We start from the raw sequence: 21,074 nt of genomic DNA, 5'->3' as shown, positions 1-21,074 counted from the left end.
ATCCAAAGTTGTTATTATTAGCATTTATTCTTCAATAAAGAGTTTTCTGTTATCACAATGTTTTCCAGGATTAGTAAATAAGAAAAGAAAGAAACATAAAATTTCCCATTAAGAAAAAAAGCTGTTTTCTTTTAGATGAATTCTATAGATAAGCACACATAAGCCATATACATGTAAATTATAGTTTTTAAAAAAATTTCAGTGTGGGTTAATTTCTATTTATACAAGTTATCTTGTATGAATTCTGTTGTTTTACTTTCATTGTAATTCACTCATGTGTTACCCAGTTTGAAATAGTCAATTCTACTCACCATGTGTAATTGTAATTAGAGAAACACAATTTAGATTTAGCTTTCAGGGATTTGGGTAGGAGGGTATGGAGGGTATGGTGGATAGATGCTATATCAAATTGAGAAACAATAGAGACAAAAAGTGTTTAATGAAACATGGGCATAAGGGGATTAGCTACTGTTTGTATGGGATGTTTAACAGTTTGATGAAGGAAGTATAATATTGCTATGCTGTCAGGGATTTGCTCCACTTGAATTCCAAACAAGTGTGGTAAGAGCATGAATCTTGTGGCAATCCACAACTGTTCTGGATTAATAAGTAAAGTAAGCACTGACTTTATTATCAAGCATGTTGGAGGGAGGCACAGATATCGACGTTAGGGACTCAATACCTAGAGTCTGTTTATTGAACAAGAGCGTAAGCAAAGACTCAGACATTTTGTAATTAGAAATAAGAACACTGGAGAAGGAAGGGGACATCCTTTTTCAGAGCAACAGAATATAATATGGCTCCCAAAAGAGGAACAATCATGTCTAATTCAGAACTATTCTATTTGTCACACTACTTAAGTATTATCACATTTACCTAAGATAGGTGGAACTGGAAACTCACTTTAAAATGGACAATATACTCTTTAGTAGTGGTTTGGTTTTTTTTTTTGTATAAGTATATATGTCATAAATTTATAGGGTTCTGTTTATTGAGGGCAGGTGCAGTCACTGTGAATTAGTACTTTTTTGTCATCTTCGTAAGTTTTAGTTCTTAGTACCCATCTACATATTATTTTATGTAGGTATGTAAAGTAAGTAGACTCTTTCTCACTATTTTTTAACGTATATACAAGGGTACTTGGAGCATTATGAATTGATCAAGAATATTGTGTGTGGGTGTATTACATGTTTGTGTAGAAATTTTGTGCTTGTGCGTCAATAGCTAACAGTGACTCTGGGGTAGTTCTAGTGGCTCTCTCCCCTGGTAGATCCATAAGGTAATTCATTACCTTCCTGAATTAATCAACAGACACTTCAGGGCCTGTTACTTAGCCTGATGTGCTCCAACACCTGATTCAGTACACTGACAGACAGTGTCCATTTCTGGGGGGCAGAATCAAATTAGCAAAGACAATTGAAACTGATAAATAAAAACAAAATTTCATCCATTAGTTTAAAATGGAGAATTATAGAGGAACTGAAATATTAAAATATATACAATTGGAGGGTCCTCTCCTGGTTATCAGGTTAAGTGGGAAGTATTCACCAACTGAAAGATTTATAAAATTGTGCTGCAAATTACTGTTCTAGTGAGTACAAGTTCTTATGATGGACATATTCTTTTCCTATAGTAGGATTTATATAGGAAAGCAAACTATATTCAGGAAGTTGCTGGTTGAGTTTAGAATCAGAAAGGGAATTAGAAGAATTGAATTCTTAGTGGTCCCAGGCTCAGAGAGCCTGATGGGCCCACCTCTCAAATGCACCTGAACCTCAGCGTCTAATAAAATCTCTGCATCCAACCCACATCCAAGTTGTGTGGCCTGTGACACTGGAAATACTCATTTGGAAAAGGCCAAGGTTTTCTCTCTCTTATGCAGTGCTAACATTGTCTTTGAAGCTCTTTGTATTAAATTTCCAAGGTTGACACTTTTTTCTTTAGCAGTGAAAAATACTTTGGTAACAGTAGAACATTTCAGGCCAGAGAGTTCCTCTGTTTAAGGAACATACTTATCTTTGCTGTGATTTATTCTAGTTTAACTCTGAGAGATACTTCGTTGTAACCACCTCTCACCACAGTACTGGTAAAAGTTATTGGAATACCTTGATATTATGTTGACATATAGGAAGAAAATTTAGAAGCACATTAAATAAAATCCTGCTTATATTTTCATTTTCAACTCATTCAAATATATTTGAATATATTTAAAAGCCATATGTATATTTCTAATGCACATCTACCTTTTTGAAGTAAACAGCAAACTCATTCAGCATTCTCAGAAAATGATACTTCTGATCGAGGCCTGGAGTATTACTAAAGCTCACAATGGCTATCTTTCAAATCCACCATAATTAAAATTCTGATCTTTCTTGCAGCTTTGATTCCATCAAGGGTTTCTCATCCTCATTCTGGCCTAAGAAGAGTGTCATCTGCCAAATTACTAGTATGCCTAACTGCACCTGGACCTTTCTTAATTTTAATACAAACTTTATCTAAACATTTAATTTTGGGATGGAGAATTCATAGGAAACAAACCACTACTCCTCACTCTGTTCTGCAAAGCAAACATCACTAGCTAATGATAGTAATCTTTCCTTGGGTGAGACTTGGGCTGAGTCTAGAAGTGGGCTTCTTAAACCACAAACCTCTAGGGAACTACAGTTGTTTCCAAAAATCATGGTTCACATGCCAGATGAAGTTAATTTGGATTCCTTGCATGTCTTATGGTGTCTAAAAAGACCTGTCATTTATTTTGAATACCAGCATTTATCTGAAAGTAACTGTCTACTGAAAGTTTTCTGAATCAGAAAAGAACAAGTTCGTGAAGTTTTTTCTCCCCTTTATTCCCTGTGGATCTCCTCAGCAAGACAAACAAAATTGCCAAATGTTATTGATAAAGGCCTGAAAAGTAGCAAGGTTTACTAAACGTTTAAAGAGTTTGGTCAGTTAGTTTAGTCCAAATCAGTATCCAAGAATAACATAAGCTTTACCACAAGATCTTTTTTCAATTAAGAAAATACTTTGGTGTTTAATTAGTAAAAAATATAATATTTATTGTAAATCTACTGAACATGAATGATCTTATTTTGAATTTCTTCCATGGTAAATAAAACTAATTTGGTTTAGAAAGTTTTGAAATTACAATACCACCAGGAATTTCTTAAGTGCCAAGGCAACTATTGGTTAAAAAAATCAAATAGATGATTACTTGTTCACAGTTGCTCTATGATGAAAGGAAATATAAAACATCAGAATTTTATAGATTATAGATTAAAGAATCTTAAAATTATTGATGAAAATGTTACCATATTAAAAATATTTTAACTGAATTTTCAGTTCATCATTAGGCATTAGTTTAATTCTTTTGTCTGTGTATTAGTGGCTGAATTGATAAAAAAAGAGAACAAAACCATATGAGATGATTCCAAAGATACTTCCATTTGTTAAGAATAGAAAAGTTAGAAGAACCAGATTATTTCTGATATATAACTCAGAATTATTTATATTTTTGGGGGGTATGAAGAAGTTTATTAACTTCAAACTATGGTGAGTTTTGGATAGACATCTTGATTTTGCCCAAAGATGAGTTACTCTTACTTCTATCTCATTTTCTAGGAGCTGAGAAATAGATAGCTATTGAATACCAGTAGATAATGAAAATATCTGAAATTTTACTTGCAAGACCTGTAAAATTAATGTCAAGAGAGGGGTCTTTCAAATTTTATTCTCTTTATCCCTCTCTTATCTAACTTTTATGCTGATAGAATTTTTTTCACATTTGGAAAATTACATTTTTTTCATCTTGAATATTGCTAACATCAGGGACAAATTTACTATAAATAAATACAGCTTTACTTTTTATGTCAGTGATCTTCAGAAGGGAAATAAAAATCCCTTCTTTTCCTTATACACCTTACTTCAGTTAGTTTGTTTTCTATGCAACTTTGTAACACTGGCCTCAAGCAGAAATACGTACAAATGGTTTACTTGGGAGCTGGCACCCTAGTATTAAGAAGTAAAGGAGGAAGAACAGTAGCCCAATAAAACAGGCTGCTCTGCCCTGGCCTGAGATGCAGCAAGATAAGATCTAATGTGAATGTTCCAACAGTGACCCTATTTGCTTATCTAGTTCCTCTCCCATTTTGCTTCTAATTTTATTTTAAATAAGAAAAAAATAGAGTAGTCACCTAAATGGAAAACTGGTCTCATTGGGAACTGGAGAGTTTTATAGGTGAAAAATCTTACTCTGCATAAAAGCAAGAATCTCTAAATTTTGATCACTTTCCAACACAGAGGAGGGTTTGCTAGAGCACTTCCTCGGCTCTTCCGTAAGTTCCTCATGTCATTACTACTTGTAGAATTAGTTTGCCCCCATTACTAGATGTGGTTCCATTTAGTTTTTAACTACTGTTTTAGAACTGAAACTTCATCTTGATTGGCTGATAACCACCAAAACCCTGGCCTCTTTGTCATTTGCCCTGTCATTTTTCATTATTTATTTGGAGAATAACTCAAAGTACTTACTGGGTTGAGGACCACAGTGAAGAAAAGTTCACCTCCTTGGATACTCTTGTCCAGCTCTTTAGGACCTCCTGGATATTCTTTATAGAAAATTGTGTGAGTGAAAAGCCCACAGGTTTGTCTTGGAAGAACCTGAAGGAAGAATGAACAGGTAAGGAAAAATTTCCTTTCAACCAATTAATACGTTGAAACTTAGCTTTTTCCCTCATGGAAAATAATGTACAAGCTGGTGTCATTATTCAACTCTTAACTAACACCCCCAAAGTTCTTCACAATGTGGGAAAGTGGGGATGACATCACTACAGCAGGAATACTGAAGAGAGTGGAAGAAATATGTTAAAACTAAGATAGACTTTGAATTATTTTAGCCACTTATCTATTTTAAATCTCCAAATCATTACTTCTGTTATGAAGCCTAGTATGTTCCAGCATCTTAAGAAATAAAACAAACAAACAGAAAGTAAAAATTAGACTTTAAAAATACTGGACTTGCCTGTGCTACATTGTAATTCTAGTAGGCAAAATTTTTAAGGATAATACTTCTATCAAATTCTACACATGCATTAGAAAATGAAGTCAATTATTAACTTAATGTGATTCTTAGGAAATGACATTTTAAATTAGAACAGATATTTGAGACACAAATCATAGTTCCTGTTCTACTCTGAAAGGACTACTGTAGGTTGTAGTAATTGCCCCGAATTCTAAGTCTGAAGCCTGCCAGTTCCAAAAGTAAGAAAGAGATGATGCATTTGCTTAGTAATTTTTATAAAATGTCAGAAACAAAATGATAAAAAGGCCACTCAGTGAAAAGTCTTCTTTTTGTCCTTTGTGTATAAAAGCCATTATTTACTGCAGTTATACATATTTGTGATAAGGATTTTTTTTCAAATTCTTACAGCTTCCCTGGTGAAATATCAGTACAATTATAAAAGAAGAGGTGAACAAAAGCTGTGCAAGATGGTACAAACTTTAGCTAAATTTTATATAATGACTTCTTTATGACCTGCATTTGTCATTACACCCTTGAAGTAGCAGAAAATGAATTAGTATACTTTGGAGGGATACAAGTTTTATAGAATCTTACACAGGCAGGTCTTCTGTTTATTGTCCTAAGCAAACGGATCGTCATTTTTTTTTTGTCTTGATTCTTAAAGCACAATTGATTCAGTAAGTGCTTTCAAAATATTACCTGTACAGGAATCCCCATGCTTTGCAACCTCCTAGAAATATACTGAATATTTATTTAATACCTTTCAATCTAGTCCTTGGAAAGTTTTCTTAGAAAACATAATTCCCAGCTCAATCAATAAGCCACATATTCAGTGTAAATCAAAACTGTATCTATCCTATTTATTTTGGTAAACTGGTGAAAGTTATATCCTTAGAAGCTATTTTATCTTGATGAAATCATTCCAAGAACTTCAGTTTAATTGCAGAGTATTAGCTCTGATGATGTTTATGTTTAAAAGCATTATGCATTCTCATAATGTTATGCACAAAATCAACAACAAAAAAGAACTAAGTGCAGAGGTATTCTAACTGAATCAGATATATCCCCTAACAATTCATGAACATGTAATTTCCTGGAAATTAAGTTTTACATAGCAGTTATTTATTTAACAAATACTTATTCAAAATTCTTTGCAAGTCCAGGTGGGAGAACACAAAGATATAGCCTTTATATTCTTGAAGGATTTAAGGTATATTGGGATAAAGAGAAGTACCCCAAAGCTAAATAATGAAATGCCTACATGTAATTAAACGCCAGGTTAGTTTTACATTTTAACGTGCATGATTCTGAATCGCTTTTAGGATTCAGTTTGAATATCTTGCTTGAAAAACTATGGCAACATACAGAGCCAACTTTGGGATTTGATTGCCTAGCTGATTCTATGCAAAAGGGAGAGAGAAGTGAAAAGAAATTTGAATTTCATTTATTTCTCAAATTATTTGAGTGTGAACAGAGGGAAGAGGAAGTGTCAGGCTTTACCCTGCAACTCTGGGGAGGATCACACTTGCTGAGAGGATGAGAGTCACCATGAGCCCTAGGATGGTCAGTGGACCACCAAAGGAGGCTGAGGAGATCATCAGAGTGTAGGAGGGTCATATCGCATTGCCTTGCTCCCTAAATCCAATGCTACGGGACACTGAACATGTTCCTTGAAATGGCTCTCTTGTGTTAGAGAAGGAATAAGAGAGGTTTTAGTCATTCTGCTGTGAACTGCTCTCTAGAACTGTTTCTGGGAGTGTAATGCTATCAAATTCAAACTTTAAGATGTTGATGAGCCCCTGGAAACCTTATAGCTCCTGACAATAACTAGGAGATGGTTATGAAAGCCATAGTCATAGGAATCTCGGCCAGTGGACCTAAAGCCAATATCCTGTACATAAGGCTTGAATCTAGCTTTTATGTTCCTAATGGAGTTATACAAGAGGACGTGTTATAGGAATTCAGAGGAGAATAAGATCAGTGTAGGCCTGACCTAGGTATTGAGCTGCTATATATATACCAAGGTGCTTTACATTAAATTATATAAGATATGGAACTTGATACTGAGGCATAAAGGGAATAGGAATAGGTAGAGAGTGATCAGAAAGTGGTCTTTCAAGGTGGAAAGAATGACAAAGGCATAGACACAGTGATATTGCTGCAGACCTTTTTGTCTGGAGTGAGTCTGTGTTAGCTACGGGACAACAGGAGATGGAAAGGTAGACAGTTTAAATTGTTTTCAGGTCCCTGAAGAGCAAGTTAAGGCGTATGGAAACAACTGGAAAGAATCAGGTTAGGAAGGCAAGATGAGGCAGCATTTTAGGGTTAAAAGGTTGGCACTTTCCACGGCAAGATGAGGCAGCATTTTAGGGTTAAAAGGTTGGCACTTTCCACGGTATGGACTGCAGTGAGTGGTGGATAGAAGCCGTAAATAAACGAAGTAGAAACCAGCACCATGGTTTACAAATGAAAGTCAAGGTAGTGAATTAGGCTGTGGGAAAGGAAGTGAAATTTAAAAATATTATGAAGGAATTATTGACGGAATGTAGAGACTGATTGGAAATGGGGGGTCAGTGTGATGTTCAAATTGCAGAACTGAATTAGAGATAGCAGGACCAATAGCTAGTTTGAAGGGAAGATAATAAGTTTCATTTAAGGCCTTGTAAGTTTGATTTGTGAGTAGATCATCAAAACCCAGTTCCCCTCATTCATACAATAGGGTATGGGTGTGATCTAAGGAACGTTTGTTCCTCAGTTCCCTGCTCTTTTTTCTTTGCAGTCTCTCCCTAGGAGGGCATATTGGCTATTGTGGTCTCCACTTACAACTCTATTAGGATGACTTCAAGCCCTGTCCTCTCTAACTACACATCAACTTGGAACATTTCCCACTAGGAAATGCTCATACAAGGGTCCACAAAGCAAACAGAGTTTCCATGGATTGCTGCATAAGTGGAACCTCAGGGACAGTTCCCTCAAAACAGGAAATCTGTTAGAGCCTTTAATACCTGCCAGATTCATGCATTTATAATACAGGTAAAATATGTTTTCAGGAGAAACAAAGATGAACATATGTCATGGGACATATCCAAGCAAGTTTTCTGACACTACAGAGAAAAACAGAAACAAAAGAGAACACCATTGAATAAAGTCCTTGGAGACTTAAGTTTATTATTCTAAGACTGCATATGATTTAAACATGACAGGAGAGTACTGGCATACTTTTAAATTATAATATAACCCAAGTCAAAAGACTGGCAGCTTGAGGCACACTGAGTTCATTTTCAGTAAGGAGGAATGGCAGGTGGGATAAAATGTGGCCATTATGTCCCCATATTGCATTTACAACAGTTTTTATTGAGGGAAAAGTTAAGGTGGAAGTTGATCCAAGTTCATTATCCTATCTGTAGTAATACAAATGTCATTATCCAATCTGTAATTTTTGCTGACATAGGGAAACTGTCTGAAAAGAAGTCAGTTACACCTAATTCTAGAAGGTAGACATCTGCTCAAACACAGTTTGACAGTGTTATGGTGCCTGACCACACAGTGTTCTGTGTGGTGTTCCTTCCCAGTGTGTGTCTAAATCAGGAGGCCTACTCCTAACTTCACCAGTGCTCTTTAGATTTTCTGATTTCGGAAAAAAATTAGGATTTAATTACTTACTTTGAGAGGTCCCACAAAGTATTAGGTAATAATATATCTTGACAATATACATTTGTCACCAGTGTAAAAACACAAAACAAAATAGAGAAGCTTTGGAGAGAATTCGACAATGGACAGAAATGACATCATTAACATCATCTCTCATTTGTACTCTATATTATCATCTGTTAATGATTATGCAGGACATGTGGCTTCTTGTTGTAAATAGTTTTTTTTTTTTTTTTTTTTAGTCTGATATGTAGAGGACACAGCCCGGCAAGAACGGCATGGTTTATATATAGAGAGATGGTGTTAGTTTTACATGCTAAATAACTTTTTGAAGAAATGATGGCTTCTGTAAATTATCTGTAAGTTAGATGTAATGTTTCCTTAGTATTTTAACGTCAGTGCCTGCTTAATAGCAATAGTGTCAGTAAAAAACATTTTAAAGTTTTATTTGAAGAATTGAAAAGAAGTGACTTTGATGAAAACGTCCTTTGCTTGGGTATGAAAAATATGTTTCCTGCTGCGTGGAGCTTTTCCTTCTGTTACACTTTTAATATTTAGTTATTCTCTTTTGTTCTTTCTTCAAATGAGGAATTAAGTCTGGCAGAATGAGGTCTACCCTACGCATACCAGAGGAAGCTCACCATGATGTTTTTGTGGATGAAGCCCCTCCGGTATCTAGCTGGTTTCAGGTGTGGGTATTCTTCAGTGCTGGTGATTCTAATATTCCAAACCTTCTTCCAGGCCTCGTACAGCTGAATGTGTACAGGGTAGACGCCCGAATGGTGAGGGGCCACCGCGTAGCCCATGTCAGTAGGAATGCCATGCTCCTAAGGCCAAGCAAATGTTAGTTAGCATGTGGGAAGATTTATCTGGATCCTATTTTTATCCCAGGATTTTCAAATGTACTATAAATACGTTTGTTTCACTCCATCATTACTTAATTGTATGGCAAAATTTAAAGTGATAAACATTAAGACTTCTAGACTTCATGAGGCCTGATAGCCACTCCACCAGTTTTGATGATGAAACATGTGTGTTTAAGAGGTGATGGGACAGGACTAGTGCTTTTAATGAATAATGTGAAGGCCTGCATTCAGTGCCTCCTGTCACAGTCACCCGTGACTCACCTATCTGCACGATCTCAGTAAGTTAAACGACAAACACTCGCTACAGACAACACTCAGCACTCCCCACAAAATAAAACCAGCATTTCTTAAGGGGCAGAACACATTCTGCGTTCGCTAGACTTGCTAACAGGATTTTATTTTGTCTATAGCCCAGTTTCTACCAAGTTTGCCACGTTTCTATTGTTCCCTCAGCAAGAGGGCCAGTAATAGACAACGTTCCCTGCCTCGTTAGAAGCACACACTTTTGATTAGAAAATGTGGTAAAATTTTATAGAGCAATTTTCTTTGAAGCCAAAGCTCTGGTTATAGTGAAAGGAGAAGGTACTGAATGAGCCAATCTGGAAATTTAGTTGATTTGAAATCCAGCTTTAGTATATAAACTGAGTCCAGTTTTAAAAAGTCATTTCAAAATTACTCTCTCTCTGTATATAAAATGAGTCCAGTTTTAAAAAGTCATTTCAAAATTACTCTCTCTCTGTTTCTCTTTCACTACTTCCTCTATTCACTTGGTCCTGACCAAGTCTGGAAATTCTGAAAATAAATCTGCGTGACAACTAGACTATTTTGGAGGGGACTTGGGAAAAGTTTGTGTAATTGTGATTATTCTTCTTCATTTGAGATGGTCCATTAGTCCTGATAAAGTCTCTTTAGCATAAAAGATGAGATGTCTTTTATTAAAAGAACACTCATGGTGTCAGTAGTAGACATGTATTTTTTCTCCTGAATAATATCTTACTTTTCTATCTGTATTTTTCAACTGCTTTGTATTCTTCAAAAGTTCTACCCAAATAGACTTCCTCTGACTTGGTCATCGCTTGTCTTCATGCCAAAGTGCAATTTCACATACAAAGAACCATAGTATTAAGCTGCTAAACGCACTGAATTGTAGAAATATGGATATGGAAGAAGTGGAAAAGGCATGGCTAGCTTTGTTTTTCAACCTAAATAACAGGAGGTGAAGGAAGTTTATGAGCACTTGAACACAGGAGGAACAAGGGTTGCCAATCATTTGTCATTACCTAAGTATCTGTCAGACTCCTTCAGTACGGCATAAAAGGCTCACAACCAACCTAACATAGCCGATCTCCTGTCAGCATTCATCCTCCCCACCCCAGTTTCTGATGATTTCTTTCATGTCTTTGCTGTACACTGTACATATTGTCCACCCAACTGGAATGCCCCTTTCCTCTTATCTTGTAAACTGTTCATCATTCAAAACTCATCTCAGACAGTTGTAGTTGAGGATGCTGGAAAGGGGAGATGCCACACTGTTGCTATGAGGAAGAGAATGGGTGGAGTAGATTATACTTGTGTTCCTGAAGGGTGAGAGGGAAGCTTCATGTTCTTCATTTTATTTTCATCTTTGTTAGAAATTACCATAACTAGGCAATTATTGTTATCATTTAGAATTTCACTACAAAGTGAATTGAAATATCTCATTGCTTTCTTTCCCCCCTGTTTTTAAAAACTAAGGCAATTTTTTTCAACTAAAAATTACTTACCAGCACATACTTTGTGTTAGAAAAGGTCAGTGAAGTATTCATCTAAAGTGGTTTAAGAATAGGGGTGCAGTGATAATGGAACAGTTGAAAGAAAATGAATTTCAATCACAGAAATTTAAAGAAAAATTGTGAAGAATTATGGGTTATCAGTTTTTAAAAGGGTATAGGAAGAAGCAAGAATGAAATTCACCATGACAGGAACTACATTATAAAATTCAAATACCTCCAAATTTGTGAGAAATTATGCTGACAGAAAGCTCAAGGTAGTTTTAAATACCTGTAAGTAAGTGGTCAGCTATCTCTTCAGAACACTATGTAAGAAAAGGACGGTCCAGCACAGCAGAGACATTTCCCTTATTTTGGAATATTCCCAAATATTTGCAAACCATCATATACACAATTTGTGTTTTTCTTTTTAGCTTTTAACACTAAAGAAATACTGAGGTTTTTCAGTCTCATCTTTTATTTGTGTGCTGGTGCATTGTGGCACAGTGGCGGAAAACTCCCCTCCTGGAGTCAAACACAGCTGGCTGTTTCACTCTTGCATTTACAACCTGTGTGGCCTTTGGAGAATGATTTACGACCCCTAAGCCTCATAAGAGGTTAAGAGGAAATTAAATAATGTAATACACGGAAAGCATTTAGTGCAGTTCCTGAAACATGATACACATTCAATGAATGTTGTTCATTATTGTCGTCATTACTGGCCTGCCTCCATTTTAAAATAAGCTTTCGTCCTACTTAGCTCAACTCTAATGTGGAAATTATGAAAATACTGGGCCACCCTTTTTTTCAGTAAAAGAAAAGGGTAGATTTGGGGATTCTCCCTTGTGAGGCTTCTGTGACTTCTTTCCCACTATCCCTTCTTGGGCCTGCTTTCCTCCTGATCTAAATACCCGCAACCATGTGCCTCCGGCTTGTGAATCACTGAACATTAGCTAGTAGCTGGTCTCTTTTAAATGAGATGCAGGCAACATAAATCGGCCCCCAAATTTTCATTCAATACCAGGGAGAACACCTGAAATCTTACTGGGTAGAAAAGTTGGGGCTAAGATTGCAGGTCTGTATGTTCCGGGATGCAGACTATTATGTTTCAGAAGATTTAGTCCCAACGCTAACTTCTTTTTTTTAAATTTTTAAATTATTTTTTAATTTATTTATTTAGTTTTGGCTGCATTGGGTCTTCGTTGCTGCGCGTGGGCTTTCTCTAGCTGCGGTGAGTGGGGGCTACTCTTCGTTGTGGCGTGCGGGCCTCTCATTGCGGGAGCTTCTCTTGTTGTGGAGCACAGGCTCTAGGTGCGTGGGCTTCAGTAGTTGTGGCATGTGGGCTCAGTAGTTGTGGCTCGCAGGCTCTAGAGCGCAGGCTCAGTAGTTGTGGCACACAGGCTTAGCTGCTCCGCGGCATGTGGGATCTTCCTGGACCAGGTATTGAACCTGCGTCCCCTGCATTGGCAGGTGGATTCTTAACCACTGCGCCACCAGGGAAGCCCTGTTATGTTAAATTTTTGACTGATTATTCTCTTCCAGATTTTTAAATTTGAAATTAAGTACATTATTATTTTGGAATTGGGGGCAAAAAGTTTAAAAGAGTAGATATTTTAGCTTAAAAAGTTAATTCTCCTTATTCTTTTTATGAATCCTTGATTGAAACTAGCATCTTAGATCTAGGAACTCTGTAACCTATGTAAAAACTTCCCTAAAAAAGGAAGTGGACCAGAAAGACTAGGGAATATGGCTATTTACTATAAAATGTATGTTAAATACTTAGAACACAAGTGGGATTAATTATTCTCACAATTGAACTCTTCATCTCCACCTCGCAGCTCTACCAGAAATGCTCTTTCCCCAGGGTTCCTCCATGCCACTAGATGACGTATTATCAACCAACTAGTTGCCATATCAAAAAGATAGAGGCTATTCTTGACACCTGTTTCCTCATTCTCTCCTAAATCTAGTTCATTATCATGTCCTATCAGTATACCTCTAGTATAAATCTTAAATCCATCCACTTTTCATCATCACCATCACCCTAATCCAATCTACCATTTTATCCCGTGGCCTTCAAGCACAGGCTCCTAACCATTCTACCCATTTCCTCTCTTGCCTGCTTCCAGTCCATTCTCTACATAGCAGCCAGAGTAATACTTAAAAGACCCGAATATGACCATGTGACTTTCTACTCAAAATCCTTCCATGGTTTCCCCTTGCACTTAAGATAAGATACAAAATTCTTAGGGTGGTCATGAGCCATGCATGGTATGACCGTGCTTCTCTCTCTTGCCTCATTTTGCACTACCCTCCACCTTTCATTGTATTTTAGTTACATTAATCTTTTCCCAAAACTCACCAAGCGATTTCCTACCTCAGCATCTTCCCATATGTGGTTTTCCCAGACTGGAATTTCCCTACTCCAATTCTTCACTTAGATAAATTTGGCACCTCTTTTAGGTACTTTATTCTGTGATACCTTCAGAGAAGCTCCACTGACAAGTCTCAGTGTAAATGAAGTCCACATTAAGACTTCTCTTAGCAGCATTCATTTGTTTTTCATGGTACACAGCACAGTTTGTAAGTGAATACTGCTTCATATAATTGTTTTTTAATGTCTCTCTTCCTCATTAAACAATAAACTCCGTGAGTTCTGGGTTCTGTCTTATTCACTGCTATATGGCCAGTGCCTTGCCAACAATAAGCAGTCAACAAATATTAGTGAACAACTGTGTGAACTGATTCTGACTACTTTCCTCTCGTTCTGATGTTCACTTTCTCAATTATCTCAAACTGTCAGTTCATCTGCAGAATGGACACATGGTAAGTCACAGAGAAATTTACCATCTAGATAAGTAATACTTGAAAACACTTTTGAGACTGTAGTTAAAAATGATTCAAGTGAAAAACAGACACTTATTGTTATGAATTTATATTTAAATTATACTGTATAGAATTAAAAATTGCAAGATTTTCCTAAATTGTGTATTCAGATGTTTCCACATGAAGAATGTGAAGATAACACAATTTTATCAAGCAAAGAGTGATATTTGATATTCAATAATGATATTCAAAATTTCTTAGAAAAAATTCCCCAAAACTAAAAAAAAAATTGGCATTTAGGTATTTGAGAAACACAGTAACTTCATTCCTGAAGAAATCATTGTTTTTTACTATCCTTGATAATATTTCTTTATTTAAATTCTTGCTAATTATCAAGAATGATACTTTAATATTTTTCTCTATTTCAATCTTTCTAAAGAGAACATTTTAAATTTACACTAATGACCTGAAGATTTGTTGCCTATTTCCATATTTCTCAGATTAGCAAGAATACAAACTAATGTAATAAAAAAATGCATAGGAAGTCAAACAGACATTCTATACTCTACAGTAGAAGAAATCTAAAACTTCATTACCACATAATTTCAAAATACTTCTAAATGCTTTCCTATAGTACATTTGGGTTAGAATGTTCCATTTCCTCAGTATGTAGAAGTTCATGCTTTGGTTAACTATCTCATAGTATTGAGAATTTACATTTACAATTAAAAATGGGCTTGCAATAAAGTTTCCCAATGTTTATATTGGTGGTATATTTTGGAGTTGTTTCTAGAAAAAATTGCTTTTTAAAAATAGATTTTTAAAGTGCCTTTCTTAAAAGCTGTGGCTGTTTGGGGTATTATTTCACGTAGAAAATAATACATTTTTCCAGATAATAGGAGCTTGTTTGGAGAGTGGAATTAGAACCTTTTCACTAAAAGACACATGCATACATATACACATATGCATGTACATAACACATACACACACAGTATGTGAAGAAAACAAATTTTTTTTTTTGCGGTACACGGGCCTCTCACTGCTGTGGCCTCTCCCGTTGCGGAGCACAGGCTCTGGACGTGCAGGCTCAGCGGCCATGGCTCACGGGCCCAGCCGCTCCGCGGCATGTGGGATCTTCCCGGACCGGGGCACGAACCTGTGTCCCCTGCATCGGCAAGCGGACTCTCAACCACTGCGCCACCAGGGAAGCCCAAGAAAACAAATTTATGAAACTATTCCCTTGAATTTGAGAAGCATTTAAAATCTTCTAAAGACTGTTTTCTTAAGGTAATACTAATGAGCCACACATGAATTTTATGAGAAACTGTGGGGCCTCTGGCACTTAAAGGAGTCCTATAGCAGTTGCTGTGACTCGGGAGAGGTAAGAAATGGCAGTGATGGTGACCCAATATACCTAAAGTTACTATTTGAAGGAGTCTTACTTCCTTCTTCATCTAGGACAAAACCAGGCAAGTCAGGATTTATCTTTAGGTTAGGGAATTAGGTTTGGTACTGAATGCTAAGAGTGTAAATATTAGAATATGTTCCTGTGATAAATGGAAGTACTTCTGGCATGGTATGAAATGAAAGATCCTGAAAGAAATAATTACCTTAGTATAAGAATCTGATTTTTCATTTTTTTCAACTGTGAAATAAAGGAGCTGTACAAGTAGTCACTAAGATTCAGATTTAAAATCCTGTGTTTCTTTGACATAATCTTTGTGCTTTTAGAAGCAGTCATATTTGGATGCTAAATATAAATGCACTATTTTTAATCCATGATCCAATCTTAAAGTAACATGTGTACTTTTCTTCCTACATATTTAAGTAAGTGATAATGCTCTAAAATGTGATAGGCATATTTACATAAATTTGGTTAATATTTATAGAACTGGCCCCTAGATTTCTTTCTAGTTTTTTTTTTAAACAGGGTGCTCTTTAATTCATAATATAAATTCTGTTTGCCAGCTGGTATGTGAAAAATCTGCAGTGATGATCATGTTGTTTTTAATAGATTTGGTTTAAGAGTTTAAAATCATCCTCTGTTGGCAGCTGTTGTATAATTAAAAAGCTGGCTGGTCTTCATCATCTCTGGTTGCTGGGAGGTAGGCCCTAAATCCTTTGAATTTTCTAAGTTATAAGAATGTCTTGTTATTCATGGTGGGTCCCTGAGACCAAAGATCTGAGTTTATGTTAACAAAATGACTCAGTTCAGAGTTTGGCCATGCCAGAAAGACCAACCATTCAGTTAGAGAGTTGGGGCTTTGAGCTAGTTTATATCAGCCTGACCTCTAGGCAGGGGAGGAGAGTTGGAGATTGAGTTCAATCATGCAGTCAGTCAGTCATCATGTCTATGAAATGAAACTCCAATAAAAACACTGAACGTCAAGGCTGAGGCAAGCTTCCCTAGTTAGTGATATTCCTATGAGTCCAGAAGCCCCAGGAAGGTGATATTCTTTGTCTCACAGTTTGGATTTTAAAAAAACATGGCTACAGTAACAAAAGGTACAGAAGTCTTTGGATAAAGGTGTTAGTAATGAGATCTTGTGAAACAGAATGTCATTACAGTAACTCATAAAACAGAAGTATGATCTTGTCACTCTGAAGTCAATCAGATCTGGAGAAGAGTCTGTAGTGTTTGATTAACTATATAGTGAGAAAAGAATCTTATTTTTCCCATATTCAAAGAGATTCTGGGAGGGAGGGATGGATTGGGAGTTTGGGATTAGCAGATGCGGACTATTATACATAGGATGGATAAACAACAAGGTCCTATTGTATAGCACAGGGAACTATATTCAATCTCCTGTGATAAACCATAATGGAAAAGAATATGAAAAAGAATATATATGTGTATAATTGAATCACTTTGCTGTACAGCAGAAATTAACACATTTTAAATCAACTATACTTCAATGAAAGTTTTTAAAAATGTAAAACAAAGTCAGACCCATGACAATAAATGATCAATATCTATCAGGGAATCTTGGGGATAGGGAACAGTTTAGTATCGTGGAGGAAGCACAAATTTAGAAGTCCTGGGCTCAGTCTCAGTGATGCCCTTCATTAGTTGTAGAACCTTGGGCAGGTTATACAACTTCACCAAACCTCAATTTCTTTATTTTCCAAGTAGCGGTAATAAAACAAATTATCTTACTGAGATGTAGAGAATGAAAGATATAAACAGCATTATAGGTCAAGTGCAGTTTAACTTCCTTTCATCTTATTAATATTATTCTGTTATTGAAACAACAAGTAAAACACGGGAACAGAGGTAAACTAAGAATCCTTCTACCATCACTTCCAGCCCCTGCCAAAACTCAGGATTCTTATTTAAGAGAAGACATCCCTTAAAAGAAGACACACGGGACTTCCCTGGTGGCACAGTGGTTAAGAATCTGCCTGCCAATGCAGGGGACACGGGTTCGAGCCCTGCTCCAGGAAGATCCCACATGCCGGGGAGCAACTAAGCCCGTGCACCACAACTACTGAGCCTGCGCTTTAGAGCCCGCGAGCCACAACTACTGAGCCCACGTGCCACAGCTACTGAAGCCCGTGTGCCTAGAGCCTGTGCTCTGCAATAAGAGAAGCCACCGCAATGATAAGCCCCTTGCACCACAATGAAGAGTAGCCCTCTCTTGCTGCAGCTAGAGAAAGCCCGTGTGCAGCAATGCAGACCCAACACAGCCAAAACTAACTAACTAACTAAATAAATAAATAAAAAGAAGATACACTCTCATTATCAGCCTTATCTAAAAAAAGTTTTACCAAACAGTGTACATTTCTTCAGGAAAAAGTAATTGATATTATGTATAAAGTAGGAGCTATAAATATCCTTGGTGAGTCCTTTCCCCTTCGTAGACAAGTTCATTTGTATCATTTTTTTTTTTTGCAAACGAAACAACAAAGGATTAATCTCCAAAATATCATTTTTTAATAGACTCCTCATATAAGCGATATCATACAATATTTCTCTTTGTCTGACTTACTTCACTCAGTATGACAATCTCTAGGTCCCCAAACTTATGGTTATGGGGTGGGGGTGGAGGGGGAGAAGGGATGGTTAGGGAGTTTGGGATTGACATGTACACACTGCTGTATTTAAACTGGATGACTAACAGGGACCTACTGTATAGCACAGGGAACTCTGCTCAATATTATGGAACAACCTGAATGGGAAAAAATTTGAAAAAGAATTAAAAAATCCTTGGTGAGGGCTCCCCTGGTGGCGCAGTGGTTGAGAGTCCGCCTGCCGATGCAGGGGACATGGGTTCGTGCCCCGGTCCGGGAAGATCCCACATGCCGCGGAGCAGCTGGGCCCGTGAGCCATGGCCGCTGAGCCTGTGCGTCCGGAGCCTGCGCTCCGCAACGGGAGAGGCCACAGCAGTGAGAGGCCCGCGTACCGCAAAAAAAAAAAAAAAAAAATCCTTGGTGAACCATAAATTTGATAAGGCCATAACAATGACATCAGCAAAAGCCCTTTCTTGACACTATATCTTCCCCTTCAAGTACTACCCCAAGTTAATAGCTGAATTATTTGAAGAACTTTAATGAAATTTAGTAAGCCAAATGCATTAAGAAATTTCAGAAACACGTGTAAAAACATCAAATAACTATGTTGTGTAACAGGAACTAAAATGGTGGTGTAGGTCAGTTATATTTCAAAAACAAACAAACTCATAGAAAAAGAGATCAGATTTGTAGTTACCAGATGTAGGGGATGGGCAGGAAAGTAGTTAAAAGGTACAAACTTCCAGTTACAAGCTAAAGGAAGTACTAGGTATATAATACACGACATGATAAATATATAATGAAAGTTGTTGAGACAATAAATCCTAGGAGTTCTCATCCCAAGGAAAAACATATTTTTTCTATTTCTTTAATTTTGCATCTATATGAGATGATGGATGTTAGCTCGCTGTGGTAATCATTTCATGATGTATGTAAGTCAGATCATTATGCTGCACACCTTAAACTTATACAGTGCTGTGTATCAATTATATCTCAATAAAACTGGAAGAAAAAAAAGAAGTTCCAGAAACGAAAGTTAAGCTAATAATTCAGTACCAATACAGAAAAAGGTTTACAAAAGGTATGTATACTCAGCTTTAACCTTCATTTTAACTTGTAACCTCGCAGAAAGAATTATTTCAGGAAGAGTGACAGATTTTCTTCTAGTCCTCGCTAATAATTATGTAGTTTATTTCAAGTTAGTTTCATTTAACAGAGCATGCTGTTTTCCTCTCTTAGAGTTCCCTTCAAATTTTTGAATCATCCTCATATCTTTGTTGAGTGTCTCATAACTAAACACATCACTAAAGGGTGTGCTTTTTTAAGAATACTCAAAAGAATTATGTAAACACTTGTACTTTGCACAGGCCAGGTTGATTTTTTTGAATTGCTAAAACTTCTTCAAGTAAACACATGAAGGAGTTTGTAGAAATGTAAAAAAATGAATCTATGAAGCTTTATTTTTTTATGCTGTAGCAAAATAACTGAAAATGAAATTATCTAGAGACATAGTGGAGGAATTGAAGGGTTTAGTCTAATCCAGCTTTCTCAGATTTTGAAGCCATGAGTTTAACATGGACCTTTGGGGTCCTTGAGAGGTAATAAACCTATAAACAATTCGGACACAGGCTCAAATTCCCAAAGTATTTGCAAACACATTTAATCTTTCTGAAAATATATAAAAGGTTGATTAGACTAGGAGTCTTTAAGTCTGCATGGTATTAATTTTAACTGAAGTAATATTACTGACAGAATAGAGAAGTTGATATTGATCTTTGCTTGTTATCACTATTACATACCCTCTGGTATTTATAATAGCCGTCAGGACAGTGATGTTGCACCATGTTTGTGTGATGGTTGCACAAACACAAGAAATGACATGAATCATATAAACAGCGACTGAAAAGAAAAACATTGTAAAAGCCAGATTTTAATGTTCTGAATTTGTTTAAAAAATATAACTCTTCAGGAAGTAATATTCTGGTTGTGAGGTTTTTGTAACAGCAACCAATAGCAGTATCAGTGGCATGGCAACTTTCAATTACCCAAACCACGTTGGTTATGGGGGCTTTGGAACTTGACAGACCTGGGATCAAATCCTTTCTCCAGCTTTCACTGGCAAGGTGATTTTAAGAAAATGACATAAGCTCTCTGAGCCTCACTTTTTGCATTTTAAATATGGGAATAACTAGGCTCACAGGTGGTTGTGAGGATTAATTGAGGATAGATGCGTGGAAAGCACTAAGCACAATGTCTGGTAGATATCTGGAGTTCTCTTCCTACATTTCCTCTGGAGAGTCAAGACTCTGTCACTGAAATGCAAGGTTCTGTTTCATGTAGGGAAAACAGGATAACAGGATTTCAAGTTTCACAGTTTTCCCTGATCTGAGCATAAACTAAAGGAAAAGAATGCGGAATTGGGGAGACTAGTTTGCATGCTGCTGCAATGATCCAGATGTGGGATAAAAAATTTGGAAGTGGAGTGGGGATGGAAAGTTTTGAAATGGAGTAGGATATGGTACAAAAGGAAGAATTCCCAGAAACTACTGAATGATCGGGAACTTGGAGTGGAAGATACGAAAAAGCCAAAGCAGACACAAAGTTAGCAGTTGTGAGGATTTTACTTTCATTGATTGATTAATCATCTTCAGGGGTAACATTCAAAATATTTACCAGCCAGCATGCCATCCACTGATCAGTCAAGACCTGTTGCCAGCTGTAGAGCTGGAGCTGGATGTTGGAGACCACGAGCCAGGCCCCTTCAGTTGGGAGGTTTGCGACATGCGCCGGGAGGTTCTGAGGTGGTACTGGGGGTATTGACGCTTTTCAATATTGTAATAACTGGCATTGACACACCAGTACTTTTCAGTTTAATATTAACCCTGATAATATATCCCTTAGTGTTCTCTTCTATCTCTTGCCCTCTCCAAGTTCCTTCAGATATTCTTTTTGTGA

General features: G+C 36.7%; 1 protein-coding gene across 1 annotated transcript in view; it reads right to left on the bottom strand.

Annotated features, from left to right (window-relative positions):
- The window catches only part of LOC132519479 (bifunctional heparan sulfate N-deacetylase/N-sulfotransferase 3), a 138,368-nt gene that overhangs the window by 60,291 nt on the left and 57,003 nt on the right, over nt 1-21,074 (bottom strand). Inside the window, exons 4-5 of the mRNA XM_060147414.1 lie at nt 9,310-9,495; nt 4,528-4,656 (exon numbers count right to left, since the gene is read on the bottom strand). Coding sequence (XP_060003397.1) covers nt 4,528-4,656; nt 9,310-9,495 — 315 coding nt within the window. The remainder of the gene's footprint in view (nt 1-4,527; nt 4,657-9,309; nt 9,496-21,074) is intronic.

The sequence above is a fragment of the Lagenorhynchus albirostris genome, chromosome 4 (assembly GCF_949774975.1).
Source record: "Lagenorhynchus albirostris chromosome 4, mLagAlb1.1, whole genome shotgun sequence".
NCBI classification, from domain to species: Eukaryota; Metazoa; Chordata; class Mammalia; order Artiodactyla; family Delphinidae; genus Lagenorhynchus; species Lagenorhynchus albirostris.
This window is presented reverse-complemented; position numbering and strand designations above follow the sequence as displayed.